Source organism: Onychostoma macrolepis, chromosome 20 (assembly GCF_012432095.1).
Source record: "Onychostoma macrolepis isolate SWU-2019 chromosome 20, ASM1243209v1, whole genome shotgun sequence".
In the NCBI taxonomy this organism is placed as follows: domain Eukaryota; kingdom Metazoa; phylum Chordata; class Actinopteri; order Cypriniformes; family Cyprinidae; genus Onychostoma; species Onychostoma macrolepis.
In genome coordinates, this window is record NC_081174.1 from 6,066,976 (window position 1) to 6,081,252 (window position 14,277).

At 36.3% G+C, this 14,277-nt stretch overlaps 2 protein-coding genes across 2 annotated transcripts in view; both read right to left on the bottom strand.

Annotated features, from left to right (window-relative positions):
- LOC131527143 (connector enhancer of kinase suppressor of ras 3-like) overlaps window positions 1–11,970 on the bottom strand; it is a 58,270-nt gene extending 46,300 nt beyond the window's left edge. Inside the window, exons 1-2 of the mRNA XM_058756013.1 lie at window positions 11,782–11,970; window positions 379–542 (exon numbers count right to left, since the gene is read on the bottom strand). Of these exons, the coding sequence (XP_058611996.1) occupies window positions 379–542; window positions 11,782–11,833 (216 nt within the window). The 5' untranslated portion in view covers window positions 11,834–11,970. The remainder of the gene's footprint in view (window positions 1–378; window positions 543–11,781) is intronic.
- Window positions 11,971–12,890: 920 nt separating this feature from the next.
- si:ch73-111k22.3 (pleckstrin homology-like domain-containing protein) lies at window positions 12,891–14,226 on the bottom strand. Its single transcript, XM_058755773.1, has 2 exons — window positions 13,792–14,226; window positions 12,891–13,459 (listed from the first exon to the last, which is right to left on the bottom strand). Exons 1-2 carry the CDS (start codon window positions 13,960–13,962, stop codon window positions 13,244–13,246), a joined length of 387 nt encoding a protein of 128 aa, XP_058611756.1. The 5' UTR covers window positions 13,963–14,226; the 3' UTR covers window positions 12,891–13,243.
- Between the last annotated feature and the right edge of the window lie 51 nt (window positions 14,227–14,277).

Genomic DNA, 14,277 nt, shown 5'->3' on the forward strand with positions numbered 1-14,277 from the left:
CCTTTTTAATTGAATTTTGTGTAAAATGTCTTAACATTTGGCAGCGCAATCAAATACAGAGTAAAGAAACAGATGCAACACTGAAAATGTAAGTTCAAGTTGAGCGCATTGCATTGTGGGACATACAGTAGTATTCTACACAGTGTTGTACACTGCATAATTTGACAATTTTAGGCCAAATCTACAGTAGGTCTTCTGAATATTTTATGAATACAGACAACATACTGTGCACAGTATATACATCCTAAATATTGCAGGAATAGTAAGAATACCTATATATTTTCTGACGCAGATAAATATCATTGGACAAGGCTTCTCTGGGAAATCTGACTGGATACGTGGAGGGAAAAGGGCATCTGAGTGAGCTGAAGTACTGACCAAAGCGCAGAGCAGATCCACAGCCTCCAGAATCAGCTCCTGATGGCCGACGCGGGTCATCGTCAGCTCCTCCAGATCCTGATGGGAAATCTTCAGAAGCTGCTCTCCACTGATCTTCTCTCCCTCGAAGTAAGGAACATACTGCTGGAGACTGTCGTCCAGCCCTGAGACACAGACAGAGAGTGAGCATGAGAGACACAACACAAAAGAAACTCTTTCAGGGAGAGTGTGGATCCTCGTGTGTTTTGACACAGCAAGCGTCTCTGCAAATATTGAGCCGCTGAGTCAATGTAAGACATTTGCACTAGCTCCTCAGTATTTCTCACGTGCAAGTGCCAGTTACTGTACCTGGTCTGAGAACAGATCATTGCTGTATAAGGACAAACAAATAAAGCTAGATCTATGAGATCACATCACTGTCCTGTGGTTGCTGTAACTGGAGTCCAAGTGTGTGAGAAAATGCAGTCATGCCGTCATTAATTCAACAAACACACAACACACACGAGCACATGAGTTGTGTCTGACAGATGAAACAGCAAGTGTTTGCCAGGCAACTTTGCCTGATTTCAAAATGCATGATGTCAACCCTTTAACCCTTTCATATGATCTCATGTATTGCTGACGTGTAAAAATTCATTTTAAGAATAACCTACATAATTTATTCCAACATACTGTATATAAGGGTTGGCATAAATGAGTGAATATCATCTGCCAAGACCAATTTTGGGCCATATTTACTGTCAGAAGACAGTAATAATCAATTATTTGAAATAAATTTAAAAAATTTAATTTTTGTATTGATTCACAAATTTCTAAATTCACTAATCACTAAATTCACACTTGTAAGTGTAATGCAAAAAAAGAAGATTTAAATAGTATGCATCATAATTATACAGTATATATAGGCTTATGCTGAATTGCATTTATAAGAATCATCATTAAAAATACAGAATTACAAAAAAATCCAAAAGCAAAATATACTGGCAAAGTAATAAATAATAAATGCAATTAATCATTCCCACTTATCAGTGTGTAAATTTAATAAGAAATTGTTTTAGCAACTGAGTAATTCATGTTAATCCAATTAATTCATCATCATATCATGTAATTAATTTTGATTAATTCAACGTTTTAATTGATTTACAGCTCTAGCCACAATCCAAAAAACTCAATGGTCTTAAAATGATTTTTCAAAGTTGTAAATAAAGCTGTAAATAAAACTAAAACCAGAGTTTACTGGAGTTTGTTTCAAAAGCTTCAAAATGTTGCTTGCTGGTTACTTCAAAATTTACTAGAAAATAGTTTCAAAGTAAATCCTACACCAAATTTTATATTAGAGTAGGCTTAACTTTTTAATGCATTTTACTAAATTTTCTTTTCATCTTGGAGAGAAATGACCTGGGCATGTTTTGGTAAGATACACCTTGATTTGACTCATTTAAATGCATTTCACCAGAAGGCTAAAGACTTACAGTACTGTGCAAACCAAGTCTGGGAAAGACACAGAGAAGCTCTTTTTCTCCTGAAACTTTTGTCTGTAGCGGGGAGGTGAGCTCAAAACAGCCTTCTGTCCACTGTGTGTGAGACTGCAGTATGAAAAGTGGCTCTTTGTGGGGGGTAGACGGCCCTTTTAAAATCAAAGAGAAAGCAAGAAAAGGAGGCAAAGAGGGGTCAAAGGGCAAAGTTAGGGACTCCTGAATACCCTCCACCCTCAATGCCCCTACTGAGAGACAACAGCTGCATTTTCTGAGCTCAAAAAGAGAGACAGAGTGTCAATGGAACCGCCAGAGAAAAGCTGCCACATACGAGAAAGTGTCAACAATAACAGTCCACCGATACAGTGTGAGCAAACGAACATCAGCTTTTGTTATCACTAATTCATAAGGTATTCTGTGTTAAATAATCTGGCGAAGCTAAAGGGATACAGGCATGTGCCGTTCAGTTTGATTGACATGCACTTTTGGTGATGAAAGGTCGTCTATGCTGCATGGATGTCTGTAAACCGGTGAAAAGGCAGTTTAAGTTTGAAACAGCTAAGTAGAAATAAAATCAAATTTCTAAATCAGAATAAGAATAAGATTTATTGCCAAATATGCTTACACACAAGGGATTTGTATGGAAGCCCATTTCTGCCACTGAATAAAAAATAAGAAAAAGGTTATTGCTTTTTATCTCACAATTCTGACTTTTTTTCTAAGAATTACGTGATATAAACTCACAATTGCGAGTTAAAGTCCAGAGGGGGGAAAAATACTGATATGTTCTCAGAATTGCGAGTTTATAGAGCCCGGTCTAATGAAAATGCGTATAAATAGTACGCTAAATAAAAGTGAAAACTCGCGGTATTGATCCGCAAAAATGGACTTTGGCGTATGTTTGATAAGAACATGTTTTCCGTGCATATAATACGCAGTTTTCGTGTGCATATGATACGAAATTGCTTGGCGTGCATATGATACGCATCTACCCCACAACCCTAATCCTACCCATCGCGTAGCATATACATGCCAAAGTCCTTTTTTGCGTAAAAATACCACGAGTTTTCATTTTTATTTGGCGTACTATTTATACGCACTTTCATGAGATCAGGTTGGTTTATATCTCACAATTCTGACTTCAAAAATCGCAATTGCATGTTATAAAGTCAGAATTGCGAGTTTATATCACGCAATTATGACTTTTTACCTTGCAATTGCATGCAATTATGAGAAAAAAAGTCAGAATTGTCAGATAAAAAGTCACAATTACCTTTTTATTTTTTATTCAGTGGCGGAAACAGGCTTCCATAGATTTGCTTTGGTGAAGCTTCTAGTATAAAAAATAAAATCAAATAAAAAAGCATCCACAGTGAATGAATTGACTAGTCTATCAAAATCAAAAATGCTAAAAAATGTATTAATAAATAATATAAAATTAAATTAAATACAATAACATTTTATGAATAAATAAATAAAAAATTATAATTTTACAAAGTATAAAGAATGTCAAATAAGACCTCAATGCGTTTAGGGTTGTTTGGTGAACTTTTGTTTTAGTGGGAAAGTGATCTGCCACCTGAAAACATTTGAGAACCACTGCATTAGCCTTATATACATTGCAAAAAATCAGTATCTTCTGCATTTCTATTTCCAGCTCCTCGAATTTTACAGTTTGACTGTCTCACGGTTCATAGGAGAAAGTTGAAGAAAAGAAGATGAAAGTGGATGTTTGTGGATGGAGATCTGTTTACATAAACACATGCTCTGCAAGCCTTCAAATTACGCATTAAAATGAAAAAGATATTTAAGATCCAAAAAGGAAAAGAAAACACCATAAAAACCTCCATTTGATTAATTTTACAATTCATTCCAAGTCATTCGTAGCCACAAAAGCTTGTGAGGAATTCAAGCTGTAATTCGCTAAAAATCTTCTCCTCTGCCACAGCACATCAAACTAAATTTAGATGACTAAATAATGCCAGAATTTTCATTTTATTTAGATGAACTCTTTAAGACAAACTAATAAGTAAGTGGAAGTTGACAAAATAAAAGTCCTAACTGAGCTAAACACTCAAGAAGAGCTATAGCCCAATGCTTCCATGTCACAACAACTTCTAATCTTGTTTAGAAAAATGCCTCGGATATAAACACTTACCCTGGTAGGTAAATTTAGCAGAGATAAAAGTATCTCACGCTGCAACAGTTACCAAACTTGAAAAAGTTTTCTGCTTTAATGCATGAGGTCTTTCTTTTGGTGTTATGTGGTGGGAAACAGACACTAATGGTACCCACTGACCCCGCTCACATCCAAATGACTAACAAGCTTAAAAGCGCCGTATTAGAGGGCCGAGGCACCCAAGCTTCAGTTACAAATGAGAGGGTAGGGTGTCTTTCTCTCCCTTCCCTGTCCCGATGCAGTCTCTCACTGACAGAGCTGGCCTGCTGCTCTGAGAGAGCGGTGCTGAGAAAGTCAGCAGTAGCCGTGTGTGTTTCTAAAGCTTTCCTACTGAGCCTTTGGAGACCTGAAGAATGTTTATTGTTCTCCGTGTGCGACTGAAACTCCTCCAAGATTCCGAAACGGTGCGGAGCGTTACTCTTCCAGTCCATATCTAGGCCTGCATGAATCATCAGCCATTCCATTTTTGCCCTTTAGTAGACTTGTAAGAAGGGAAATATGCAAACAAAATATTTTCTTCTAAAACAGAGCATGCATCATACTGAGGGCTCGAATGATGTCACAGTCTGTCCGCCCTCCTGCCGTATGAATTAGATCAGAAAACTAAAAATATCTTAATTTCTAAAGTGTAGTAATTCATTTATATCGCAACCACATCAAAAGTCAGATTTAGTTGCTTCATCATAGGAGCACAAACCTAAAAACAGTTTTATTTTGCTGTTTAACCTTCTAGTGAACAACAACACAAATGCATCCCTGGCTGCAAATGCAAGTTGCAACAAAGAACAAAAAATATACACTTTTCCCAGTAGGCCAAAATCTCTATGCAAGTGTGCAAATACAGAAGTGATGCTACAAAAGCTATGAAAGTGTGTGGCCTTGTAGCATACAAATTTTACAAACATCACTAATGGGGCGATAATCCTGTAAATGTCTAAGACATTAAATCAGAATATTATTATTTGAGTTGCTTGCTATAAACATGTTGAGAGTGTAGTTTTTTTTTTTTTTTAGCTGACTAGCTCAGGAAGATTCTCTTCAAGCTCCACCATAACAGTAGCTGAATGAGAAAAGAAGTTTATAATAATTCAACTATAGCATCTAAGAATGCATCCTATAAAGAAATTGTATTGAATGTGCACTTATACGTCAAACCTTGTATATTACAAAAAAAAAAAAAAAACTGTATTTGCATATAAAATCATATTAATGAAATAAAAGTCCACTTAAGTGTACTTAAAGAGAGTCCACTTTCCTGACTGTTTCTTAAAACACTTTTAAGTGCACTTTATAATAATGTCAAATTAAAAGTTTTACTTTAAAGTACATTTTATATCATTGTGTTTTAATAATCTGTCAGTGCTTTAAAGTACACTTATGTTAATGTTAACATAAATGACAGTCCTTGATTATAATTTTAACTGTAATGTGTTATTTGAGTGTTACATTTAAAGGTATATATTTTAAATGTACTAAATTTCAACTCATCAATACGAATGTGTAATTACACATATGTTAAAAGTATATTTTAATTTACCATGAATGCTTGTAAGTACATTTGGCGCTACACATTACACATAATTGAATGACAATAGAAGAAATTATGAAATTATATAAATGCAATACGTTTTCATTTAATTGTAAATAAATATCAAACAGCTTGCACTTAAGTATATTATTATGTAATCTCTTTTTTTATTTTTTTATAAGGGATATCCCTTTAAAGTATGAAATCTGTCATTTTTACTTAGAAAAACATATTTTAAATTATTTGTTACTGTACATATAATAATATTTTTTTTCAGTTAGCTAGCTAGCATTTTGTAAGCTAATCGCTCAGTGTACTAGTTTAGCAAATCGCTAGCTGTTTAGCCTGATAGCTAACCCTATAACATATGCAAATGTTCCATTATGCATAGACCTATATAATTTTTTACATATTATTCGTTTTTGTTTGTTTGTACTGCATGTGGTCTTTGCCTCAGAATTGTTGCCTAGCTCATTGTCTTGCTTAAAACTATATGCCTTCACATATTTGCAAAGTGCATCCTTTGGAATGATGCCAAGCCATCACTGTTAAACTTGAAGATTTTTATTTTTATTTTTATACTTGAATAATGAAAGTCAATCCTTTTAGCAATAAGTAGCACAAAGCTATTTACTATTAAACACTAGGGCTGCCCCCTAATAGTCGACTAACTGTTAGTCTACAAGAAGAGGCTTGGTCAACCAAAATTTTATTAATCGCTTATTCACAGAAAAAAAATTCCACACGAAGTTCATGGCGAAGTCACGCAGTCCGTGACGGACAGATTGTTAACGGCTGGTGTAGTATGTGGTAGTACATCGGGCAGGATATCCATTCATTGACCTCAAATATGGCTTTTCATCTGAAAGATGTATGTAGTAGCAACTTTACATGGCCGCTTAATATAATGTTAACCTAGAAAAATGTGCGCTATTGAGGTGTCTGTGCGGAGTGAAAGCTGAATAGTAGCGTGCTCACTGCAGGACAGAGGGAGGCGCCAGTGCGCTCACTTGCTCTTAAAATACTCCCTCATTTTCGGTCATACAGATAAAAGTAATAAATTTTTCGAATCTATAAAGACTCTACGTTAATTTGTGTGCACTCACAATAACAATGAAACGTTGCCCTTTCGTAAAATAATGAAAGCAAACAGGATGCGCTTTCTGCCGTCTCGGTCTCTGAGAACCTGAGTACGTCACTTCGAAACTCCGTGCATACTTGCCTTTACAGACATGAAACATATACCTAAAGTGAGTGAAACGTCTACTTCTAAATGAAACAATTCAAAAAGAAAACAAATAATCTTATTACATAATCTCAGATTATGTAATCCGTATGAAACATGCATAAAGGCGCAGCCACTACTGCGGAGATGATGAGTCAGTGTCGCCGACTTCATCTCTTAAATCAAAAACAAAGAAAGCATTAGTTTATCATTAAATTATTTAAACGTTAATGCAGTCTACTTGCTGTTTTTCCCTGAAACATTCATAATTATTATATCGGCCGGTGCGCTGTGGCAAGCTTGAGCGCTTATTAGGCTATGTAGGCAATTAAAGGCTCATTATTTATATGGTTTATAAATAAACATGCGACTAACAGTCGACTAATGCTTAAAATGAACGGCTACTAGTCGACCAGAAAAAGCTTTAGTCGAGGGCAGCCCTATTAAACACAGACTATTCTGCTTAGCTGGCCTTGTCATTTACTAGCATATACATTGTTTAGCTAGCCTTCAGTATAGTCAGCTCATCACTGTTGACACGTGCTTAGTTGTCTGAGCCGTGAATAAGTGAAGTTTGGCACACATTCCACAGCCTGGGGGGTCAATAGAGGGAATGTTTGCTCCGCCCCTCCTTTCCCACCAGAAACAAGTGTTCGCATGGAAAGCAAGAGTGGATGAAAGAAACATTTGGTGCATTTAGTGTCCCTCTCAATGGTGACGTGACATCAGTCTTCTCCATCGGCAGGAGATGAGGGACAACAAAGGCAGTAGCGGGGGGTGGGGAAGAGAGAGAGGGGATGGAAAAGAGAAGTTCCTCCATCCAAACCCTTTAGATAGTCGTCTGTCGTGCTGTTCCTGAAACTCTGCTTGTGTATTCTGGGGTAATTCCAGCAGTGATATAACAGCTTCCTGTTTGAGTTCATTGCGGCTCAATTATCCTGAATAAATTCACTGTCTGACTGGTCCCACATGGTACCTGAATAATGCTGTCTTAAATGTGCAGTAACACAACCTGATGAAAGATACCTTGACTAACATTATAACTTGGTCGGTGAAAATATATGTGAAAATATAAGTGTAGGATACACTTTAAGCCCCAATTAAGTTAACTGGTGCTAATCTATAAACAAGAAAAGACCACTGCCAAGAGCAGTGAGAGCAGAGCACATCAATGAGACTACAGCAGCTTGCTAATAAGTCATCTTAAGTAAGTCATCACCTGCTGTAAGCAGCTGCAAGTCAAGCCGAGGCAGTTACATGTGACACAGGAATGAGACAAGCTACATGAACTTGGAATGAACTGGGACGGACGTATGGATGGATGGATTACTGAACAGACAGACAGACAGACAGACAGACAGACAGACAGACAGACAGATAGACAGATAGATAGATAGATAGATAGATAGATAGATAGATGATGGATGGATGGATGGATGGATGGATGGATGGATGGATGGATGGATGGATGGATGGATGGATGGATGGATGGATGGATGGATGGATGGAAGACACACAGACAGACAAATAAATAGATTGGCAAACTAATAAATCAATAGACAGACAGACAAGACAGATAGACGGACAGACAGATGGACAGACAATAGATAGATAGATAGATAGATAGATAGATAGATAGATAGACAGACAGACAGACAGACAGACAGACAGACAGACAGACAGATAGATAGAAGGACAACTGCCACCTCTTTTTTGGTGGCGGGGCGGTGCTAAAGTGTTCACGTCTGCGTGTATGACTCAGAGTCAACATTGATAACAAATACGAAACTGTCATCTCCGCCTGATACCCAAACAGTTCAACCACAGTCACGCAACTCACTCATGTGTGACAGTGATTCGCAGACGAGTCCCAAAAGTACCTACAACACAACGATGAGTCTGCGATACAGTGATGATGTCAGAAACACAGTGATGTGGCCAGGATGTACAGAAGAGATTTGATCAAGGAAAAGGGAAACATGTCTACTGTACTGAGTGAAGTGTGTCAGTCTGCTGAAATATGCGGGCATGTTACTGCACGATACCTGCTGATAACAGACAATCACATCAACAACTGCAGGCAATGTGGCATATTTTCAGCCGAACGTATTTCTGCACCTGATCCAACTGAATTTCACTGGGTGATATACTATATGCAATATGTGTTTTGTGAAAGCAGTGCTTGAGGAGGGGACTAGCATATTTGTATTGCTAAGTCTAAAGGTCATTGAAACAGCAGTCACGTTTTGCTAATTATCCACAAATTTCCCACAGATTGCTTCAAAAGCAAACAGTTTTTATAGCTAATATAATACATTCCACGCTGCAATAATCAGCGACCTGGCGATAAGCAGCTAGTGTGTGCATGGTTGGTGTAGCTTGACATCACAGGAACATGTAAACAGACAGTAACAGCTAATGCTGCTATCAGTGATTCAAATGTTTGAATCCTGGATCTGTGAAGTTTGCTGATCTGAAACCAAATATGAGAACTGGTCTAGGATCAGCTACCTTACCATACTATTAATTAATAATGTTTATTAATTGATCAAATTAATTGCATTTTAGTACTTGCTGAGAAAAGCCCCCAAATGAAGACTAAAGGGCATTACTTTGGCAGGCAAATAAAGCACTGGATAGACAAAAAGTAGCTTTTGAAGTCATATTTTGTTTGTTTTACATTTTTATATCATTACACATAAGCACTGGCCTTCAGTCCACAGCAGTCTTTTATACAGTCGAGTCAGTCTGTCTGAGGTAAACTAATGCCGCCGTCTCACAAGCCGTTTTTTCGTAAGCCTCATTTATATAGTTGCCAATTGTAATCCATGATGGTTGTGTAATTTCTACATTCTAAAAAAAAGAGAAAATCTGTAAAAATTAAATGTTAAAATGTTTTCAGTATTGTTTTTTTTTTTTTTTTTACAGGTGTTTTACCTGTATTTTGAATTTTGCACTCCATTGTGCTGTGTTTTAGGGTTAACATAAACACTGTGTTTAGCGAGTTGGACTTGTCCATCAGGAATTGTTGGTGTGGGAAGTGAATAACCAGTCAATACCATGACTGAGGTGAGACCCTTGAGCAAGGCACCGAGCCCCCAACTGCTCCCCACATTGGCTGCCCACTGCTCCGGGTGTGTGTTCACTGTTGTGTGTGTATGTGCACTTGAATGGGTTAAATGCAGAGTACAAATTCTGAGTATGGGTTACCATACTTGGCCACATGTCACTGCATAAGTACGCAATTTGGGACTGTCAGTTTAACAATGGGAGCTGTTCCTAGATCAGTACACATACTGAGAGACCAGAGTTTACCACATCTGTACACTTTTGCATTGTCTGACACAGCTTTTATTGTCTCAAACTGGCGTCAGGAGAGATACGCTAGTCCTTCATTAGCGCCAAAGGCCAACTTTTACCAAGAGTCTGAACAGCAGGTTTGAAACTTTCAAGATGGCTCAGTTTATAATTAGATGCATCTGCAGAAACGTCTCTGTTTAGGAGTGTGTGAATGGCTTGGACCCAAACCATCTTAGAAGTCTTTCACATTGCATGGCCAGTCATTTCTGGTTAGCAGAGAATTATAGGTATTTCATATTGTGGTGGACCTTGACGATTTACCCAAGGTCTCTGCTAAGTGAAAGTTTTTTATGGTGTTGTTTCAGGCAATTGGAGCAAGATGGAGAGCAAGTATGGAAGCTTACAACTGAGGCAACAAAAACAAGCCACAAATAATTGCAAAGACTTCCAGAATTACACAAAAATGTGGAAACTATCCAGAGATGGAAGTTGTTTGTCTAATACAGATCTGATGCACTGACCTCATCAGCCTTTCCATCACTTTTTCTAATTATAAACTTTATATCCGCTACTACTCTAACAAAAAACTAATGACGGGAATGCAAAGCAGTCTGAATGGGAAAACAATATCCATAATGTACAATGTTTTTTTTACTATTGAAATGATACAGTAGCTAGAAATAGATCACAGAATAAATAAAATGACACAGAGAAAGACTTTAAGTGCTAAGCACGAAAACAACTTTCAAATTTAAATGACCAACCACAAGATGTCCAGCCTACACAAAGTAATTTGCTTATTCAAATAAACTTTTGACTCTTCAATAAAACAATAAACTGAGAGCAAAAATTTCCATTGCTGCAATATTACTTTTACTATTACTATAGCTATTCGAAATTTAGGTCTACTGGTACGTTTAATCACCAAAATGTACAACAGCTGGTTTACAAATAATAATAATAACAATAACTGATATTAAATATATCTGTCATCTATTTGTTTTCCGATATGAACAGTTTGGCTGAAGTAGACTTTTCAAGCTGCCTGAGTTTCAAAAGCTTTCCCAGTTTCGATCATGCTTAGGGAGGAATAAATAAACACTGCGTTTCTGTATTTGGTTAGGGATGTAGATGTTGCCTTTACAAACATTTACCATAGTAACCAACGTTTCTGACAAAAGGTACTATTTATTTTTACGGTCACGGTCCAATTCTCACTATTAACAAACCATAAACTATTACTTTTGCCTCAATAAACTCCTAATTTGTTGCTTACTAACAGTTAGGTAGTTGTTAAATTTAGGATTAGGGATGCAGAATATGATCATGCAGAATATGTGCTTTATAAGTACTAATAATAAACAGCCAATATGTTAATAATAGGCATGCTAATAAGCAGCCAGTTAATAGTGAGAATTGGTGCCTAAAGTGTTATCATTTTTACAATAAAACTGTGGTCATCAATCATAATTCATCAAAATATTAATATAATAATAATAACAATATAATATAATAAAGAAGTATTCATTTTAAGAACAATTTATTTTCTTAAAGACTGTATAGCCTATAAAACAATTTGTTTTTCTAACAGTAAAACTCAAACTATGGGAACTATGGTTATCGTGGCTCATTTTTGTAATTAATTAAAGGAACGATGTGTTATGTTAAAGGAGCAACATGTCAATTGAGTTCCTACCTCTGATCCAGTCCACAACCTGAGTCGGTGTCCACTTTGTGATCGGCTCCATTCTTCTGTTCAGATATTCAGAAAGTTTCGGCCAAGTTCTCAAACTCACTAAAGTTAAATAGTTTCCTACGCTACACTCGAGCGTCCTTTCTCATGTCTAACCACTAATGATCAGATCACAGGAACCGCGCTGAAGCTCTACCCACACACCGAAACTAAACAGAGAGAGAGAGAGAGAGAGACAGAGCGAGAGAGAGAGAGAGAGAGAGAGAGAGAGAGGATCATGTTACACTCAGGTCAAATTGATATCGCTGCTAAATCGTCTGTATGGAGCAGTGAGGGTCAAAAACATGAGGTCAAATTAGAAGTCTGCTATTTCTCAAAAACACGGCTACTTTTAGAGTTTACTGTAAGTAAAAAATAAAGTGAAATAGTAATATTGAATTAAACTTGAATTGAATTAATATTGTTAATACTATATTAAAACGATAGGCTACTTCAAACATTCATTACTCAGTCTCTCTCTATTTAAAAGTCTTTACTGCTACTTAGTGCAATTTTAATTCATCCTTGCTGAATAAATATTCATTTCTATATTTGAATTTTTTTTTTTTTTACTGTCACAAAACTTTCATACAGATATTGGTACTGAATGATTACGATTGCTAACAGTCTCCATAAAATGTATAACATTAATAAAAAGAGGGAAAATATAAACGGCAAATTAAGAAATACATTAGATTACTTATATTACTATACAGTAAATAACTATGATTCATTATAAAACGATACAATGATAAACAATATGATATAAAAAACGTAAAATAGAAATGAGCCACGGCCACAAATACACGCATTTTGTTGATGTCTCCATTATTTGTTTGTTTATCACAACATCTGGAATTTCTGAAAATTGTACATTTTCTAACACGCACTGCCCTCTACAGGCCGATATTTAAAAGCGTAATATTTAAACCCGCGTCGGATACATTATCTCAAACCAAGAGATGAACGTTCTTTCCTTTTTATTCATTTTAAATGTTGCCTTGGCAACTAGCTGAAATAAAATATGTTTTTTACATTCATGTTTTAATTCAGTTTATTTTATTTAAAGTGTGTTTTTGTTGTTTTAATCTGTTAATGATAGGCTCATAACGTTCACTGTACATGCAGGGTAATCACTCACTGAAATCTAGCAGTGTGTTTTATTAAAACATATGCAGTAACATATAAAGCACATAAAAATTTGGCTTCGATTTTCAAAACATTTTTAGGTAGAACTATATAGGAAAACAATGTCCTCTCTCTCAATGTCTTGTATTAAACATGTAAATAAATAATAAATAATATCAGTGTCCTATACATCAGTAGAGCATTTTTCTTGGTCGTTTCAAGAAGGAAGTAAAACAATACGGTGTAGAAAACTATACAATCTCTACAGTGACAAAAAAAAAAAAAGGAAATGGTCTTGTTATTGCACAACACATGCATTGGAGCTGTGCTCTCCAGAAGTGAGCTGTGCCTCACATATGGCGCTCATCCAGGCCTGCTGCTCTTCTGCAGTGCTGGCTCTCAGGATGAAGGTGCGTTTACTGTGCTTTGGTGTGAGGGTCCAGCCAAATGTCCCATCATCACCCTCCAGCATCTCCACCTTTGCTCCAACCAGATTAATGGCCTTTTCTGCTGACTAGGAAAAGATCACCGTTCAGAATCATTGAAAATGTCAAAATTCATGTTAAAAACTAAAGCTAGTTTTATATGAGGGTCAGCGCGCATCTTCATAAGCAGGCGTTGCCATGGTAACATAACAACAACAACATGGCGATTAGCAACTCAATCCCGTGGCATCTAAGTTAACTATTAATTATTTAGCGTGCAAAAACAGTTTCTTAATTAGACCGCATTCACAGCGTCCGCGCAGGTGTGCTGAAGTTAAAGCTGGTAAGCTGATCACACTGTTACCAGTTTCTTAAGAGAGCTGCGAGACGTAATGCGCAAATCGCAATCATTCGCTCTTACCTTTTCATTTAAACCATAGACAAGCTGTCCGTCTCTGATATGGAAAAACATCATTTTCCAGCGCTTGGTGTAGTGAGTTTTCTTAAACAACCATCCTTTTTTGCGCTCGTCTATTTCTTCTGGATGGTTTTCATCTGTTGTACCGTTAGAGGTCGCCGATTCTAAAGCCATTACTTTGAGACTCACTTATTCACGCGCATGCGCAAAACAGAATAAAAGTCTTTTTTTGTGTGTGTGATAATAGTTTTGTAGATGGAGGAATACAAGTAAAGAAAAATGAAAAACATTAGTATTATTATTATTAAATGTATAACCATTTTCAATACATATGCTACTTGAATTAAATAGTAAAATAATACAATATTATGCTTCCTGATGTTCATAAATACCACTTGGCTTAAACTATCGTTTAAAAGTTATGAGTAAGATTTTTAATGTTTTTTATTTTTTTTAAAGAAGTCTCTTATGCACATCAAGGCTGCATTT